We start from the raw sequence: 14,735 nt of genomic DNA, 5'->3' as shown, positions 1-14,735 counted from the left end.
TGAATATATAGTTTAATTTTAAAATTTGTATTTTGATAAAATTAACAAATACAACCTAGCAAAGATGAAATTTAAAATTTGTCCTGATCAAGAATCATAACATTTTAAAATTTGTTTATTTTATTCTTTTTTTTTATATTTTTACTATATAGTAGTATTATTTTTATATTTAAATGTTTTATTATAACAATTTAGTCAGTTACTAAGATTAAACTTATATTTTTTTCATTTTAGAACTCTTTAGCTTAAAATATAAATTTGTAGATAAATAATTTTATATACAAATTTCTAATATGATTTACATTTATTAAGGTGATTTACATATAACTTAAAAATAGTAAGGTGATTTATATATACAAATTTCTATTTTATATAACTTAAAAATAGAATTTCTAATATGATTTACATTTATTAAATTTTTAGTACGTTTTTGTATGAATATTATCTAGAGTAGATTGATAAAAAAAAATAGAAAGAAAAAATTATTTTTAAAAATAGTAAGGTGATTTTTGGTAGGAAAACTAACTTACTATTTTTGAAAGTGATTGAGCTTTTATATATGTATATAAATATTGTCAAATCATTCAATCTCTCTAGGGACATTGACGATCTCAAATACGTTTTCAACAATTTTAAATTTAAGAAGCTCATTTTAGAACAGTAAGTCAGTAACTGGCATTGTCAGCATAATTTTATATTTCGATTTGAACTTTGAAGTTTTAATAGTATAATATAAATTTGACAATAAGTTATATTGCCTAATATTTTTTTTAGTATATATAAAGTCTATAATTAATGAAATATATTTAAAATTTTGGGCCCTCAAAATTATGTTACAAAATTATCATCAAAATAATTTGAAATTGATTTTAAATTGAACTTTGAATTTTTGACAATAAATTATGTTATCTAATACTTTTCAGTATACATAAAGCCTATAATTAATGAGATATATTAAAAAATTGGGCCCTCAATTTTTTGGGGCCCTGGGCCGTCGCCCATGCCCGCCCGCCCTCAGGGCCGGCCCTGCACATGTTCGGTTGGATGAATTTCTTGAGCTTGTTGAGTGATTTGGTCATCACTCATGCCTCTCCCAATTTGCTAGGCATTTTTTGTAGATGGCTTGACGTCCTTTTGCACATGTTGGAAGTGTAACTTGATTTGCTTGTTGTCGTGTGTAAAAGTGTTGGGAGACCGTTGATCATTGTATTTCTTTGCAATTTCCCCCTAATACATGATGACCATTTGATTGGCTCCCTTGACGGCGTTGAACGTTGCCTCGGCCTACAGTGAGTAAATAAGCTCGGTCTCCACCGAAGTGTAGTCGTCACGTTATTTGATCGTCTTCGGAAGGGGAGGAATATCAGCCACTTCATCATCTTGAACAAATTGAGGTTTGTTCAAGATTCGCCGGGGTGAAGGCTAAATTCTTGAGAAAATGATGCCGGGAGAAGAATTTGGGATCCCTGGTGACGGCGCTTGCGCTTGGTTGCTCCACCAATTGTTCCATGATGATCCATTTTTCAGAGATGAAAAGTGATATAAAAATATGGAAAAAAAAAGAATAAATGAAGAGAGAAATAATTGAATTGTTAGTGTAAAATGAATGAGGATGAATGAGGTATTCATACGAGAAAATTAGAAAAAAAGAAAAAAAAAAAAAGATTACCGTTGGCAGGCAACAATTTTTTTTTGTAAATTAGTCATTGGGAACTAAAAATTATTTTTAAATTAAAGCTTGTGAGACACATATTTTCTCTTTCTTCTTTCGTGCTCTGCTCGCGCGCTTAAGCCTCATGCCAGCTTCAGCTTGGAGCCCAACTCGTACCCGTCCAACGAGCTGCGACGTGAATGCCCTTAAAATCAAAACAAAATTTTATGACGAATGATTATAGTTGCATGTATGAATTGCAAATTAATCAATATGTAACGGATATTTACTTGGAATGAGAGATTGAATTATTAAAATGGCATTTTCAACTTTTTAGTGGAATGATATAGATTTATTTTGTCAAATAAAATTCAGTAAAATCCAAATCCAAATCCAAATCCAAAATAATCAATTAAAAGAAGACATGAGTTGACTTTTAACAATCTAGTTAAAAAATTCCCAAGAAACCCCTGCCTAGAACACGTGTGACTACCTTATAGGTTGACTCCTTATTTTAGTTTCTTTTATTTTCTTGAATTTCATTCTCTGTTGTATTTGATTAAATTCCAAGTACAGCCAGCACACATTTAAAGACAGTCCTTTTCTTTCAATTCGAAATGTTGCATTCAAAATTATGGAATTTTGGGCTTACATGTGCGTGATTTCTTTCAATTCAATGCTTATTTTAGCGTCTTTTTGTTTGATCGATTTGATGAGGGAGAAGTTATCGACAAAACTGGGGAAATTGTTGCTGTGATTTTCTTCAATTTGAGGAATGTATTGAATATGCAGCGTCGGGAGTGAATTGTTTGTTATGTTGAAGAATTTCGTTATTGTGCTTCGAGGATTGCATGCATCAAGGTTTGATTTGGCTCCGTTTCATTCCCTGCTTTTTTGGAGGAGGAAAGAAATATCGAATTTTAAAATTCTGTGTTGTCATTTGAAATTCTTCACTGGTTCAGTGTCGTAATTTTGGAATTCAGAGGCTCGGGTTTGAGAGTCTTTTGTATTAGGGTTTGTGTACGTATTCATGTATATCGTAGATCAAGGAAGTCGTGGTTGGACAATCAATTCTGGAATTTTGAAGGAAGCGGTGTTTAGATACTCGATTCTGGAATTTTTCTCTTTCCTTCTGTGTGCGTGTATTGGAGAATGGAGAATGAATGAAAAGTTGCTGCAGTTTCTCTAGTTTGAATATAGAGGGGTTTGATATAGTTGGTAAAAAATCTAGGTGGCTGCCAATCAGTGTCAAAAGCTCTTGATGGGGTTATTTTGGTTGGCATTAGTGAGTGGATAATTTTCCAGGATACTCTTTTATCATATTTTGTGAGTGGCAGGGGATATAGAAGGATACAAAAGTTGGAGGAAATGAGAATATCACAATGAGAGGGAAAGGTGAGTTATTTAGTAGATGGATTCTCCAAATAGGACATTCCCTGATATAGTAGGTTTGGTAAAGTCTTGGATCCCTTGGCGGTCTGAGCCTGCACATGTTTCGAGGGATTTTTGGATGCCTGATGAGAGTTGCAGGGTATGTTACGAGTGTGATACGCAGTTCACCTTGTTCAACCGTAGGCACCATTGTCGACTCTGTGGTAGAATTTTCTGTTCTAAGTGTACTTTAAACTGCATTCCTACGTTGTCCAGTGAACCAAAGCTTCCACCAGAGGATTGGGATAAGATTAGGGTGTGCAACTATTGTTTCAAGCTATGGGAACAGGGATTGACGGCGCCTGTTGAAAATGGGAACCAGGTTGCTGAGCTGGAACACAGCAGTTCTTCTCCATCAGCTACCAGTTTCATCAGCACCATGTCCAGCAACTGTGACAGCAGTAGCATGACATTTGTATCACTACCAAAGTCTGTTGGTCGCAGCCCATCAATAGCAGGAGCATCTATTGAAAGACAAAGTACTGCAGCAGCAATGAATAATGATCGTGATGTGGGCATAGGAGAGCAGAATCTATCCCAAGACCAACTAAATTGTTTACCATGCAGGTTTCTGCTTCTCACTTTTGGCTTCTTGAACTCTCTACCAGTTATTGAAATAATAAACATTGTGTTACTAAATTGTGCCTTTGGATCTTGATAATGAGCATTTTACTAGGTTCAGTTTGGACATTGGTTGTGATCCTTAGAATCTATGTGATATTAAAACAATATTTTTTAATTGAAATAGATAATCTCGTTTACTTATTTCATTGCAGCTTTTAGAACATTTTTTTTTCTATGTTCTTAACTCGATATCTCAATCTTTACATAGTCCTCCGATCCCTTATGGAATCAATTCGTTTCAAAACATTCATCAAGTTAGCCATGAGTTAGATCAACATCGGTTCCTATAATACGGGAATAACTATGCATCATATGAAGAACTTGGTGTTGTATTTTTTCTGCTCAAATCATGAGACTAATTATCACTTAGTTTATCTGCTATATCTGGATATTTGAAGTTGTGGTGGGATGATATTTGTTACTCTTGATATTATGTGGGAGTTTTATGTGTCAGCCTTACTCTTGAGTGGGTAATTGATGGTCCACAAAGCTGTAAAACTACTGCCATGCTGGTTTACCTATATATGTTTTCGTTATTGTCTAAAATTATGATCCACATCTTTCTTATACAGAAGTGATGATGAAGATGCAGAATTTGGAGCGTCTCACTTAGCAAGTAACTATTCACAGGTTAATGACTACTTTTGTAATGTTCAGTTTGATGACATTGACAGCAACTATGATTCATGCAAAGCTCATCCTGATGGAGATACTGTCAATTCAAGAAGCATGGAAAACTATCCAACACAGAGTAGTTTTAATTTCCAGGCTTCTGAAGAAGCCCAACAAGTTCTGGGAAAAACCATTGAAAATGATATTAGTGATGAATGCGAGGCACCTTCTTCTTTGTACGTGGCTGAAGATGTGGATCTTGAACCTGTGGATTTTGAAAACAATGGAGTGCTCTGGCTCCCTCCTGAACCAGAAGACGAAGAAGATGAAAGGGAAGCACTTCTATTTGAGGATGATGACGATGACGACGATGCTGCTGCTAGTGGAGAGTGGGGATACTCGAGCAACTCAAACAGCTTCCAGAGTGAGGAGAACAGAGAGAAAGACAAAACTAATGAGGAGCAGAAAAAAGTCATGAAGAGTGTAGTTGATGGTCATTTTCGGGCTTTAGTGGCTCAGCTCTTGCAGGTTGAGAATATTCCTTCAGGGGATGAAAATGATGAAGAGAGTTGGTTAGAAATAATCACTTCATTGTCATGGGAGGCTGCTACATTATTAAAGCCAGATATGAGCAAAAGTGGGCAAATGGACCCAGGAGGCTATGTTAAAGTAAAATGTTTGGCTTCTGGGTGTCGAAGTGAGAGGTAATAATCACATATTTGCTCTCCTTTCTACAGTAAAGTAGTAGTTTTGGTAAAATTCTTCATTGAGAGTGTGATTGATTACCAAATAAATAGTTCAAAAGAGATGATAGTCACATTAATGATGCATTGGGTTGTGGAAAGAAAATACAAAGAATGTTAATGAATTTCTAAATAATACTACTCAGAACCAACTTAGAGGGTCCTTGGATAAGGTTGTAGGATCTCTGAAGCAACTTATAGACTGTTTAGAGCTGGCATGAAGTCTGAAGGTGTACATTTCTTAAGAAGGAAACCCAACTTAATCTCGAAGAGAAAAGTCATATTTTCGTCAAATCCTTTAAATTTGATTATTTTAATTCAAGATTTCCATAACTAACATTTTAAAAGTATGAAATATCATATCCTAAAGCCTCCCTTGTTATAATTTTTGAAGTAAGATTTGGCATCGTGCAAGATAAAACATAACTTTTGGCTTATTAGGTCTTTGCAAAGACTCCTGTAATCTTTACTGACTAATATCTCAAGCATAAAGGCAACTACTTTATGAGCTGAAAGGCCACAAGTTGCTTATAAAGAATGATTTTTTGGGTCCATTCTCCATCAAAGTTATAACTCAAGCTACACTAAATCTATCTACTTTTGTTTCTTATGGAACCTTTTATTTTTTCTTATGATTACTTTTCTTCTGGAAAAGTATGGTGGTGAAAGGAGTTGTCTGCAAGAAAAACGTGGCTCATCGTAGGATGACATCAAAAATCGAGAAACCTCGTATGCTGATCCTTGGAGGGGCTCTTGAATACCATCGGGTTTCTAATGCTCTTTCAAGCTTCGATACTCTATTGCAACAGGTTGAGTCTATAGATATTTTCTATTGTTTATCGGTGTAGGAAATTTTGGTTTATTGGTAATTGGTAATATAATATTAATATGTACTTAGTTTATGTTGTTTCACATGAACCTGTGAGTCTTGAGCTTTGTACTCTTATATAACCCAGGAAATGGATCATCTTAAGATGGCTGTTGCAAAAATAGAGGCACACCATCCCAACATTCTTCTGGTGGAAAAATCTGTTTCACGATATGCACAGGAGTACCTTCTTGCAAAAAATATATCACTCGTTTTGAATATTAAAAAACCGCTATTGGAGCGCATAGCCCGGTGCACTGGCAGCCAGATAGTTCCTTCAATTGATCATCTGACATCCCCAAAATTAGGATATTGTGACAGATTCCATGTTGAGAAGTTTGTGGAAGAGCATGGCTCTTCTTGTCAGGCTGGAAAAAAGCTGGTAAAGACACTGATGTATTTTGAAGGTTGTCCAAAACCACTAGGCTTCACGGTGAGTTTGTCACTACCAATAAATTGGATAGCATTATATTCGACATTGGTATTGCATGGCTAAATGTTTTAGAAATTATAGTGGCAAATGCTGTTCTAACTTTTCTCGTTTAAATTTCCTATATAAACTTATGGTGCATTTTCTGAAAGTCAGTATTATTGTCTAACTTTTCTCGATGAAAAATTTAATATGTCTCCATGATTACATTGGGAACTTTAAAATCTGTTTCTACGTCCAATGAAAATTTAATATATCTCATTTATTCCTCTAGATACTCCTACGAGGTGCCAATGGTGATGACTTGAAGAAAGTGAAGCATGTTGTGCAATATGGAATTTTTGCGGCTTATCACCTGGCCTTGGAGACATCTTTTCTAGCTGATGAAGGTGCCTCTCTGCCAGAACTTCCTGTAAATGCTCCAATCACTGTGGCACTTCCAGATAAGCCTTCAAAGATTGACAGGTCCATCTCTACTATACCTGGTTTTACGGTCCCAGAGAATGAGAAAACTCCTGGGCCTCAAACTGTTGATGAACCACTTAGGTCGGTCAGTGTGCCTAGTTCAGAACTCATTAAACTTTCGACTCCATCCACTCCTGTAAATGAATATGCAAAGACGCCTGACCTTTCTGCTATTATGAGCTCTCACTACACTGACCCGCCATCATTTTCTACCGAAGGCTTTCAGCACTCATTGAATGACCACTCACCTTGGCATGGATCAGAAGAAACAGGCTTCGAAGAGTTCTTTTGGTCTCCCGAAGCAAATATTTTAGATGCAGAGAGATTAACTGCTACCGGAGATTGCCATATCAGTAGTGATTTTGGGGATTCAGACGTCAAAATCTTGCAAGGCGATCTCTTTAACAATGACCATAACCATAACAGGAGTGTTTCACTTCCACCATCTTTTGAAGTTAATGGAGAACAAATTCTTGAGGAACAACCTACACTAAATGAAGACTTCCAACCTACTCCTTCAGACCATCAGAGTATCTTGGTTTCGTTATCATCACGATGTGTGTGGAAGGGAACTGTCTGTGAAAGATCCCATCTTTTCCGAATCAAATACTACGGGAACTTTGACAAGCCTTTGGGTCGTTTCCTACGAGATCATTTGTTTGATCAGGTATCTTGCTCTTCTTGAATTGGTAATAGAGAAACGTTGCTATTGTACGCATTCCTAGATATGCTCTTAGGGTTGACTCTTACTGAGTACCTAACTTTGTGGCAGAATTATAGTTGCCGCTCATGTGAGATGCCTGCAGAAGCCCATGTTCAATGCTATACTCATCGACAAGGTACCCTTACAATCTCAGTTAAGAAACTGGCTGAAATTCTTTTACCTGGTGAGAAGGATGGAAAGATTTGGATGTGGCACCGCTGCCTGAAGTGCCCCAGAGCTAATGGCTTCCCTCCTGCAACTCGAAGAGTTGTAATGTCTGATGCTGCCTGGGGACTGTCCTTTGGAAAGTTTTTGGAGCTTAGCTTTTCAAATCATGCTGCTGCTAGCAGAGTGGCAAGTTGTGGGCATTCTTTACATAGAGATTGTCTTCGGTTCTATGGGTATGATATCTGTTATATTCATCTTAAGGATCATGAATACATATAGAGGGTGTTTGGCTAAGCTTATAAGCTCCAACATCTTATAAGATGTTTCAAGAGCTTATTAGATGTATTTTCTTAAGAGCTTATAAGTTGTCAAAGTGTTTGGATAATTGAGCTTATGAGCTAGAGAGAGAATTTTTTTTTACAGAGAGAAAATTGAAAGAAATGAACGTGAAATGATATAATGATGAAAATAACAAGTTATAGTTGAAAAATATTATAAAATGATTGTTGCATATAAGATTATAAAAAAATAAGTTGGGATAGAGGAACTCATTTTTTGGGGAGCTTATAAGCTCTTGAAGCTTATTTTTAGAGCTTATAAGCTGTTTAGGAGCTTATTTTGCCAAACACTTTGAATGAGCTTATAAGATCCTAAACAACTTATAAGCTATCCTGAAGAGCTTATAAGCTCAGCCAAACACCTTATAGTCTTTTTTTAACTTTCACCATATTCAGTTTATGTCGTTGTAACATCATAGTAAAATTTGGGATCTTTGAGATCAATTAGGCTAATAAGATTTGCTCGAATGAGCAATGTTATTGCTTCTGTGGCTTTTTTACCTTTCTTCTAAATCTCAAAGATGTGCTCGATAGATGGGTTGCTTTTCTTGGCCATCCATGAAGACTAAATAACAATAGCAAACTGCATTTGAACTTTTTAATGCTTGCTGCGTATTTTGCATGCTTTATGATGTTATGTTACGTGCAGATTTGGTAACATGGTTGCTTGCTTTCGTTATGCATCAATTGATGTTCACTCAGTATACTTGCCACCTTCAAAGCTTGAGTTCAATTATGAAAGTCAGGAGTGGATACAGAGAGAAGTGAATGAGGTGAAACCAGCTTGCTTGTTTCCTGTATTTCTTTTCATTCATCGGTGATATCAATCTTAGAACCTTCTTCATCTCTCTACCTTATATAACAGGTGGCTTCTCAGGCCGAGCTTTTGTTCTCCGAAGTGCTTAATGCTCTGCGTCATCTGGTAGAAGGAAAATCTTGCTCAAGTATGCTCAGTAATGGCATAAATGTTCCTCAATCAGCACATCACCTAGCAGATCTTGAAGTGACATTGCATGAAGAAAAAATTGAATTCGAGGTCTGGTGTCATTTTGAAGTGTCCTTTCATATTATCCACACCGAGTTTTAAGTGTAAATCTTGTTTATGCTTCTATATATAACTGATATGAATTATCTGTGGAGGAAAAAGGTAAACTTGATTAATCTTCCTACATAGTCACACTTTGCTTACTGTTTTGGTAAAATAGAACCATTTAATCCTCTGCTTGTGCATCATAAGTTTCCAGTGAGTGAGATGGATGCATTGCACCAACTCTTGCCTTTTCGACTAGAGAGGGGTCAGGGATATAATTTATTTTCCGACATCTACTTCCATATGCCTTTAGTGTTCTTTTTATGGGATGTCTAGGGGGAAGTTATGCTATGTGTATTTGTAGATAGACTGAATAGAAGGAGCAGCGAGTTCTTTTTATCTTTCTTTGTCGGACTACATTGGGTACTGTGGGTGCTGAGAGATGCTTGTAACCATGCAGGGGTATCTTCGGAATATTGTGAACAAGGAACCAAAGAAAGGACAACTAGCCATTGACATTCTTGAGATCAATCGACTCCGAAGGCAACTTGTATTTCAGTGTTATGTTTGGGACCACCGCCTGATATATGCAGATAGTTTAGATAACAAGACGCTACAAGATGATGTGGAGGTTAGGAATCCAGAAACTGTTCAGAAACATGCTGTTAATGAGAATCTTTTGGAGGTAGCAGTCCCAGTTAAAACAGGCAAAGCCATAGGTGGTTCTGGTTCTGTCTCTGCAAATTCAAAAACTGCGAAAGTCCGTCACAGGCATGGTCTAAGTGATCAACAAGGAAATCATCATGTTTTGGCACTCCATCAAAGAACTACTTCATTTTTTGTCAGTGATTTTGCTGGAACGAAAACCAGAGATGAATCTAATATTGTGCAATCTGATCGTTGTCTTCGGAGATCCCTGTCTGATGGGCAAGTTCCCTTTAGTTTGACAGAGTCTCTGGATGCAGCATGGACTGGCGAAAATAATCTAGGTTTCGGGATCACCAAGAACAATAATTTATCTGATGATGATAAGTCACCCACTGCGGAACTTTCAGAAAAGCTGGACCAAGAAAACCATGGAGAGGATCTGCCATCCACTGAATTTTCCAAAAATTCTAATAATACAGAGGAAACTGTAAGCTGGTTGGGGATGCCATTTATGAGTTTCTATAGATCATTGATCCCGGGGAGTTCGCATAAACTGGATACACTAAGTGATTATGCTCCTGTGTACATTTCATCATATCTGGGATCTGAGCTCCAAAGTGGGGCCAGGTTGCTCCTGCCTGTTGGAGTTAATGACATTGTTGTTCCATTGTATGATGACGAACCTACCAGTATAATATCTTATGTTCTGCTTTCAGATGATTATGCTCATCAACTATCTAATGAGGCAGAGAGACAAAGGGACGGTGTTGACTCTCTGCTTCCTACGCAGTCCCTCGACTCTCTGAATCTCCCCCAGTCTCACTCTTTCCATGAAATGATGTTGGAATCTTCAAAAAGTTTTGGCCCAAGCGATGAGACATTTCTATCCCTCACAACTTCTCGAAGTTCCTTGCCCTTTCCCTTGGATCCTCTCTTACACACGAAAGCGTCACATGCCAGGGTGTCTTTCGAGGTTGATGGACCCCTTGGACAGGTAAAATACACTGTCACTTGTTACTTTGCAAAGCGTTTTGACGCCTTGAGGAGGATGTGTTGTCCATCTGAAGTTGATTTCATTAGATCTCTTAGCCGTTGTAAGAAGTGGGGTGCTCAAGGTGGTAAGAGCAATGTCTTTTTTGCAAAGACTTTGGATGATCGATTCATCATTAAGCAAGTGACTAAGACAGAGCTGGAATCGTTCATTAAATTTGCACCTGGATATTTTAAATATCTCTCTGAATCAATTGCCTCTGGAAGTCCAACGTGCCTTGCTAAGATTCTTGGAATCTATCAGGTATGTCTAAGCAACTAAGTTTGCCATCATCTCTGACATCATAACCTAGACTCTCTCTCTCTCTCTCTCTCCCTCCCTCCCTAACTCACAGTATACATTATCACACAGATGTATTAAGGTTTTCATATTACACATGAAAGCTTACACACACGATTATGCGTCGAGTAAAAGGTTCTGTTTTGAAATCTGATATTGTCAGTGTTCTTTATTGGATTTTTCTAACTAATAATGGATATGAAATCTCATAATGAGACAAGAGATTTTCTATTAGTTGTGTTGGCATAAAACACCATTGATGATTTTCGGGTTTTCTTTTGAAAAGGTTGGATCCAGACTAGAGAAAGGAGGGAAGGAATCAAAAATGGACTTTCTTGTTATGGAGAACCTCCTTTTCGGGAGAAATCTGTCTCGACTTTATGATCTTAAAGGGTCCTCCAGGTCACGGTATAATCCCGATACTTCTGGGAGCAACAAGGTTTTATTGGATCAGAACTTGATTGAAGCAATGCCCACTTCTCCAATATTTGTTGGAAACAAAGCCAAGAGAATATTGGAAAGAGCAGTCTGGAATGATACTGCTTTTCTTGCTGTAAGTTTGTGCATACTTTTTCTCTTGATGAATTTAGATCCTGGCATTGTACACATAGTATCTATCTCCTTTCCTTTCGCCTCCTAATTTGATTATATTAATGGAAATGCAGTCTGTAGATGTTATGGATTACTCACTACTGGTTGGGGTGGATGAAGAGAAGAACGAGCTTGTTCTTGGTATCATCGACTTCATGAGACAGTACACGTGGGACAAGCATCTCGAGACTTGGGTGAAGGCATCGGGCATTCTTGGAGGCCCCAAAAACGCCTCACCAACCGTGATATCTCCAAAGCAATACAAGAGGAGATTCAGAAAAGCTATGACTACCTACTTCTTAATGGTCCCTGACCAATGGTCGCCTCCTGCATCCGTCCCCGCTAAGCCACACACTGACTTATCTGAAGACAACCATTCACAAACCACGACCCCTGCTGGGTAAAACCTCGGTTCATCATTACCACGAACTACTCAAGACTCGATCCGTGTCTCAGGTTTCCCTATTTATGTATATGCTTGTTTGTCAGTCTTCGTGTTCATCTGGAATCCAGTTTGGCTTCTCTTATAGTGTTAGAATCCGTGATTATTTGTTAGGAAAGAAAAAAGTATAGCAAAATTAGGGAGTCCTTGAAATCAAGACTCCTCTGGAGATCTACATATTTGATGATCTCCTCAAAAAAGGTATTTTCTTGTAAACATGTTCTTCTCTTATAGTTCTCCAATTTTTTTAATTTTTTGTGTATGTATTTTGAACTCAAGTGTATATTCAATTGACAATGTAAGTGCCATTCTTTCTTTGTATAAAGCGAGGTTCCATTATACTTTGATTCTTCTTCTGAGTTGGGATCAAACTCAATGACAGATGATGATTGTTATTATCATTATTATTTCATCTAATCATTTCTAGTCATTTAGTTTTCCAGTATTAGAGAATTTGAATGGAACAACAATTATAATGTGTGTTTTATGATTGGGCATTTGATCTGAACCCTTTCCACAACTGATCATAAAAAACAAAACCATATATAATACTCCATAATTATGTAAGTGGGAATGATTCTTAGTATTATATCAATATACATAATCCATCCACTAATTGAAAACATAATTTCTTGAAGCAGTTACTGTCAGAATCAGTTCCCCCCTTTGTCTTGATGACTCTCTTCAGCCACTCGCAGCCAACATCTTTGAAGGAGTTCAATTATCTCAACATCTCTGCTGTCACAAAATTATATACTTAGTCACCACTATATATTATATACTTAGTCACAGTTCATAATAAAGACGAGCTAAAGTAGGGCCGTTAAATAGTCCTCGACACATGTCAACATTATGTTCTAAATAAGTCATTATTCATTAATGTTTCTATTATTGGTAAACTTACCTTGTATTATGATCAAGTCTTGATGACTTCTTATGAAAACGAGGGCCCTCATCGTACCCTTCACATGTTATCTCTCCATTCTCATCTCTGTAGCAAACAATACCAGCCGACCGATCTTCGAAAATCTGCTTCACATTTATAGAAAGTATTTAAAAAAAAAGAAAAAGAAGAAGAAGAAGATGTATGAATATGCTTTTGATGAACATCACTACAAAACCAAGGATATATACATTTAGTTACCTTGTTCTTGGTAGATGATCTGGTGTGAGTATGATTCTTGGAACACATCATCACAAGTTTACTACTTGTTAGACATCCGACCCGTAATCGCAACGACCGGATTCCCCCCATGAATGGAGCAGCCATGGGAGATGAACAAAGAGACAATCTTGCAGCCATTGATCCCAATTTCTAAGAAAATTACAGAGATCGATCAAGAATGGGTGGGGTTTATTACATCTATCAACCTTACTTTATATGGGATTGGAGTTGGGTTTTTTTGTCTTTTTAAGGGACTAGAGTCATAGACATTACAGTATGTATTGATTAATGAGGTTACACAAAGAGAAGAAAACATGGTTTGGTGGGCTCCTTTTCGGCTTATCTTCTACCTGTTGATGATGGTAATGATTTTCCATCTGCAATGATTTTTTGTTTGATTCTATTATTGCTCTTGGTCTATAATTTTCCTCCTTTCGCAATGAGGCAAAATTAATTAATTAGTAGATTTATTGTTGGTTTGGAGCATTAAGTGGTTAACAATCCACAAGTCACACATTAAAGTTAATATATTCAACTCTTAACTTGACCGTGAGATAGTCTTTGCTCACAATTCAATTCATGAACTTTCTTGCTATAAAAACAAATCTTCATCGTTTAATTTTTGGCCCATTTTTTATATTCTGAATTCAGCTTTCTGAATAACGAAATTGACTTTATGAAATTCTCAAATCTAAAAGACGGATTTGACTTTCTGAATTTGTAAAATTTGTTCATTCACTTTTATATTTTGATTTTGGATTATTTTTCTCTAACAAAAAACGATGTTGTCGTATCTCAGCGTTGAATTGTCCGCATCACGATTCAAACATTCCAAGTCACCTTAATATATATATTTTTAATATAGTTGCGGAAGATGAAATCAAATAAAATTTTAGTGCAAATCAAATAATTTAGATATTCATGTATAATTTAAAAAAGAAAATTATAAATTAATATTCCTTTGTGTATATATATAAAAATACTCACCCCCATAATATGTCTATGAATTTTTCTATATCCATTTTCTATAGATAAATTTTTCCATCAAAATAGACGCAGCCTTGAGTTAGTAATATATCCATTCAAATATTCTAAAGCTTAATTAATAAAGTAGATTGTACAGACAAAAGCATAAAGTAGTTAGCTAGCTAGTAGCTAGTATCTGTCAGATATCTTCCCACAAAATAAAATTATAGTACTCCATCCGTCCCACTGTATTTGAGACTCTTTTTATTTTGGGCTTTTCACTGTAAGTGAGACTCTTTCATTTTTGGGTAAAAGTTTTTCCCTTTAAACACCTTTTCACCTACACACAAAATACACCTTTCTTAATTCCCGTGCCCAAAAAAAAGGTCTCACTTACAGTGGGACGGAGGGAGTACTATATATATATAATTATTTGAACATAAAATACATATAGTTAAATACAATAGTAAATATAATTATTACTCCATCCGTCCCTGAAATAATTTTATCTTTGGACGGCACGAATTTTA

The 14,735-nt window shown here is 36.3% G+C and overlaps 2 protein-coding genes across 5 annotated transcripts; one reads left to right on the top strand and one right to left on the bottom strand.

The window, feature by feature from the left end:
• Positions 1-2,189: 2,189 nt before the first annotated feature.
• Positions 2,190-12,413, top strand: LOC131013082 (1-phosphatidylinositol-3-phosphate 5-kinase FAB1B-like). Of its 3 annotated transcripts, XM_057941086.1 has the most exons (12): positions 2,190-3,649; positions 4,279-4,336; positions 4,475-5,022; positions 5,717-5,870; positions 6,018-6,362; positions 6,634-7,491; positions 7,597-7,928; positions 8,683-8,806; positions 8,899-9,069; positions 9,524-11,005; positions 11,328-11,594; positions 11,707-12,413. In XM_057941086.1, exons 1-12 carry the CDS (start codon positions 3,063-3,065, stop codon positions 12,034-12,036), a joined length of 5,256 nt encoding a protein of 1,751 aa, XP_057797069.1. In that variant the 5' UTR covers positions 2,190-3,062; the 3' UTR covers positions 12,037-12,413. The 3 variants fall into 3 exon arrangements, with proteins under 3 accessions (XP_057797069.1, XP_057797068.1, XP_057797067.1); XM_057941085.1 differs by lacking the exon at positions 4,279-4,336 and having other exon boundaries at positions 4,381-5,022; XM_057941084.1 differs by having other exon boundaries at positions 4,279-5,022.
• Positions 12,414-12,601: 188 nt separating this feature from the next.
• On the bottom strand, positions 12,602-13,675 carry LOC131013083 (uncharacterized). Of its 2 annotated transcripts, none has more exons than XM_057941088.1 (3): positions 13,219-13,675; positions 12,979-13,103; positions 12,602-12,809 (listed from the first exon to the last, which is right to left on the bottom strand). In XM_057941088.1, exons 1-3 carry the CDS (start codon positions 13,375-13,377, stop codon positions 12,728-12,730), a joined length of 366 nt encoding a protein of 121 aa, XP_057797071.1. In that variant the 5' UTR covers positions 13,378-13,675; the 3' UTR covers positions 12,602-12,727. The 2 variants fall into 2 exon arrangements, with proteins under 2 accessions (XP_057797071.1, XP_057797070.1); XM_057941087.1 differs by having other exon boundaries at positions 12,602-12,812; positions 13,219-13,672.
• Positions 13,676-14,735: the final 1,060 nt, after the last annotated feature.

This window comes from Salvia miltiorrhiza, chromosome 2, assembly GCF_028751815.1.
Source record: "Salvia miltiorrhiza cultivar Shanhuang (shh) chromosome 2, IMPLAD_Smil_shh, whole genome shotgun sequence".
Lineage (NCBI taxonomy): Eukaryota > Viridiplantae > Streptophyta > Magnoliopsida > Lamiales > Lamiaceae > Salvia > Salvia miltiorrhiza.
This window is presented reverse-complemented; position numbering and strand designations above follow the sequence as displayed.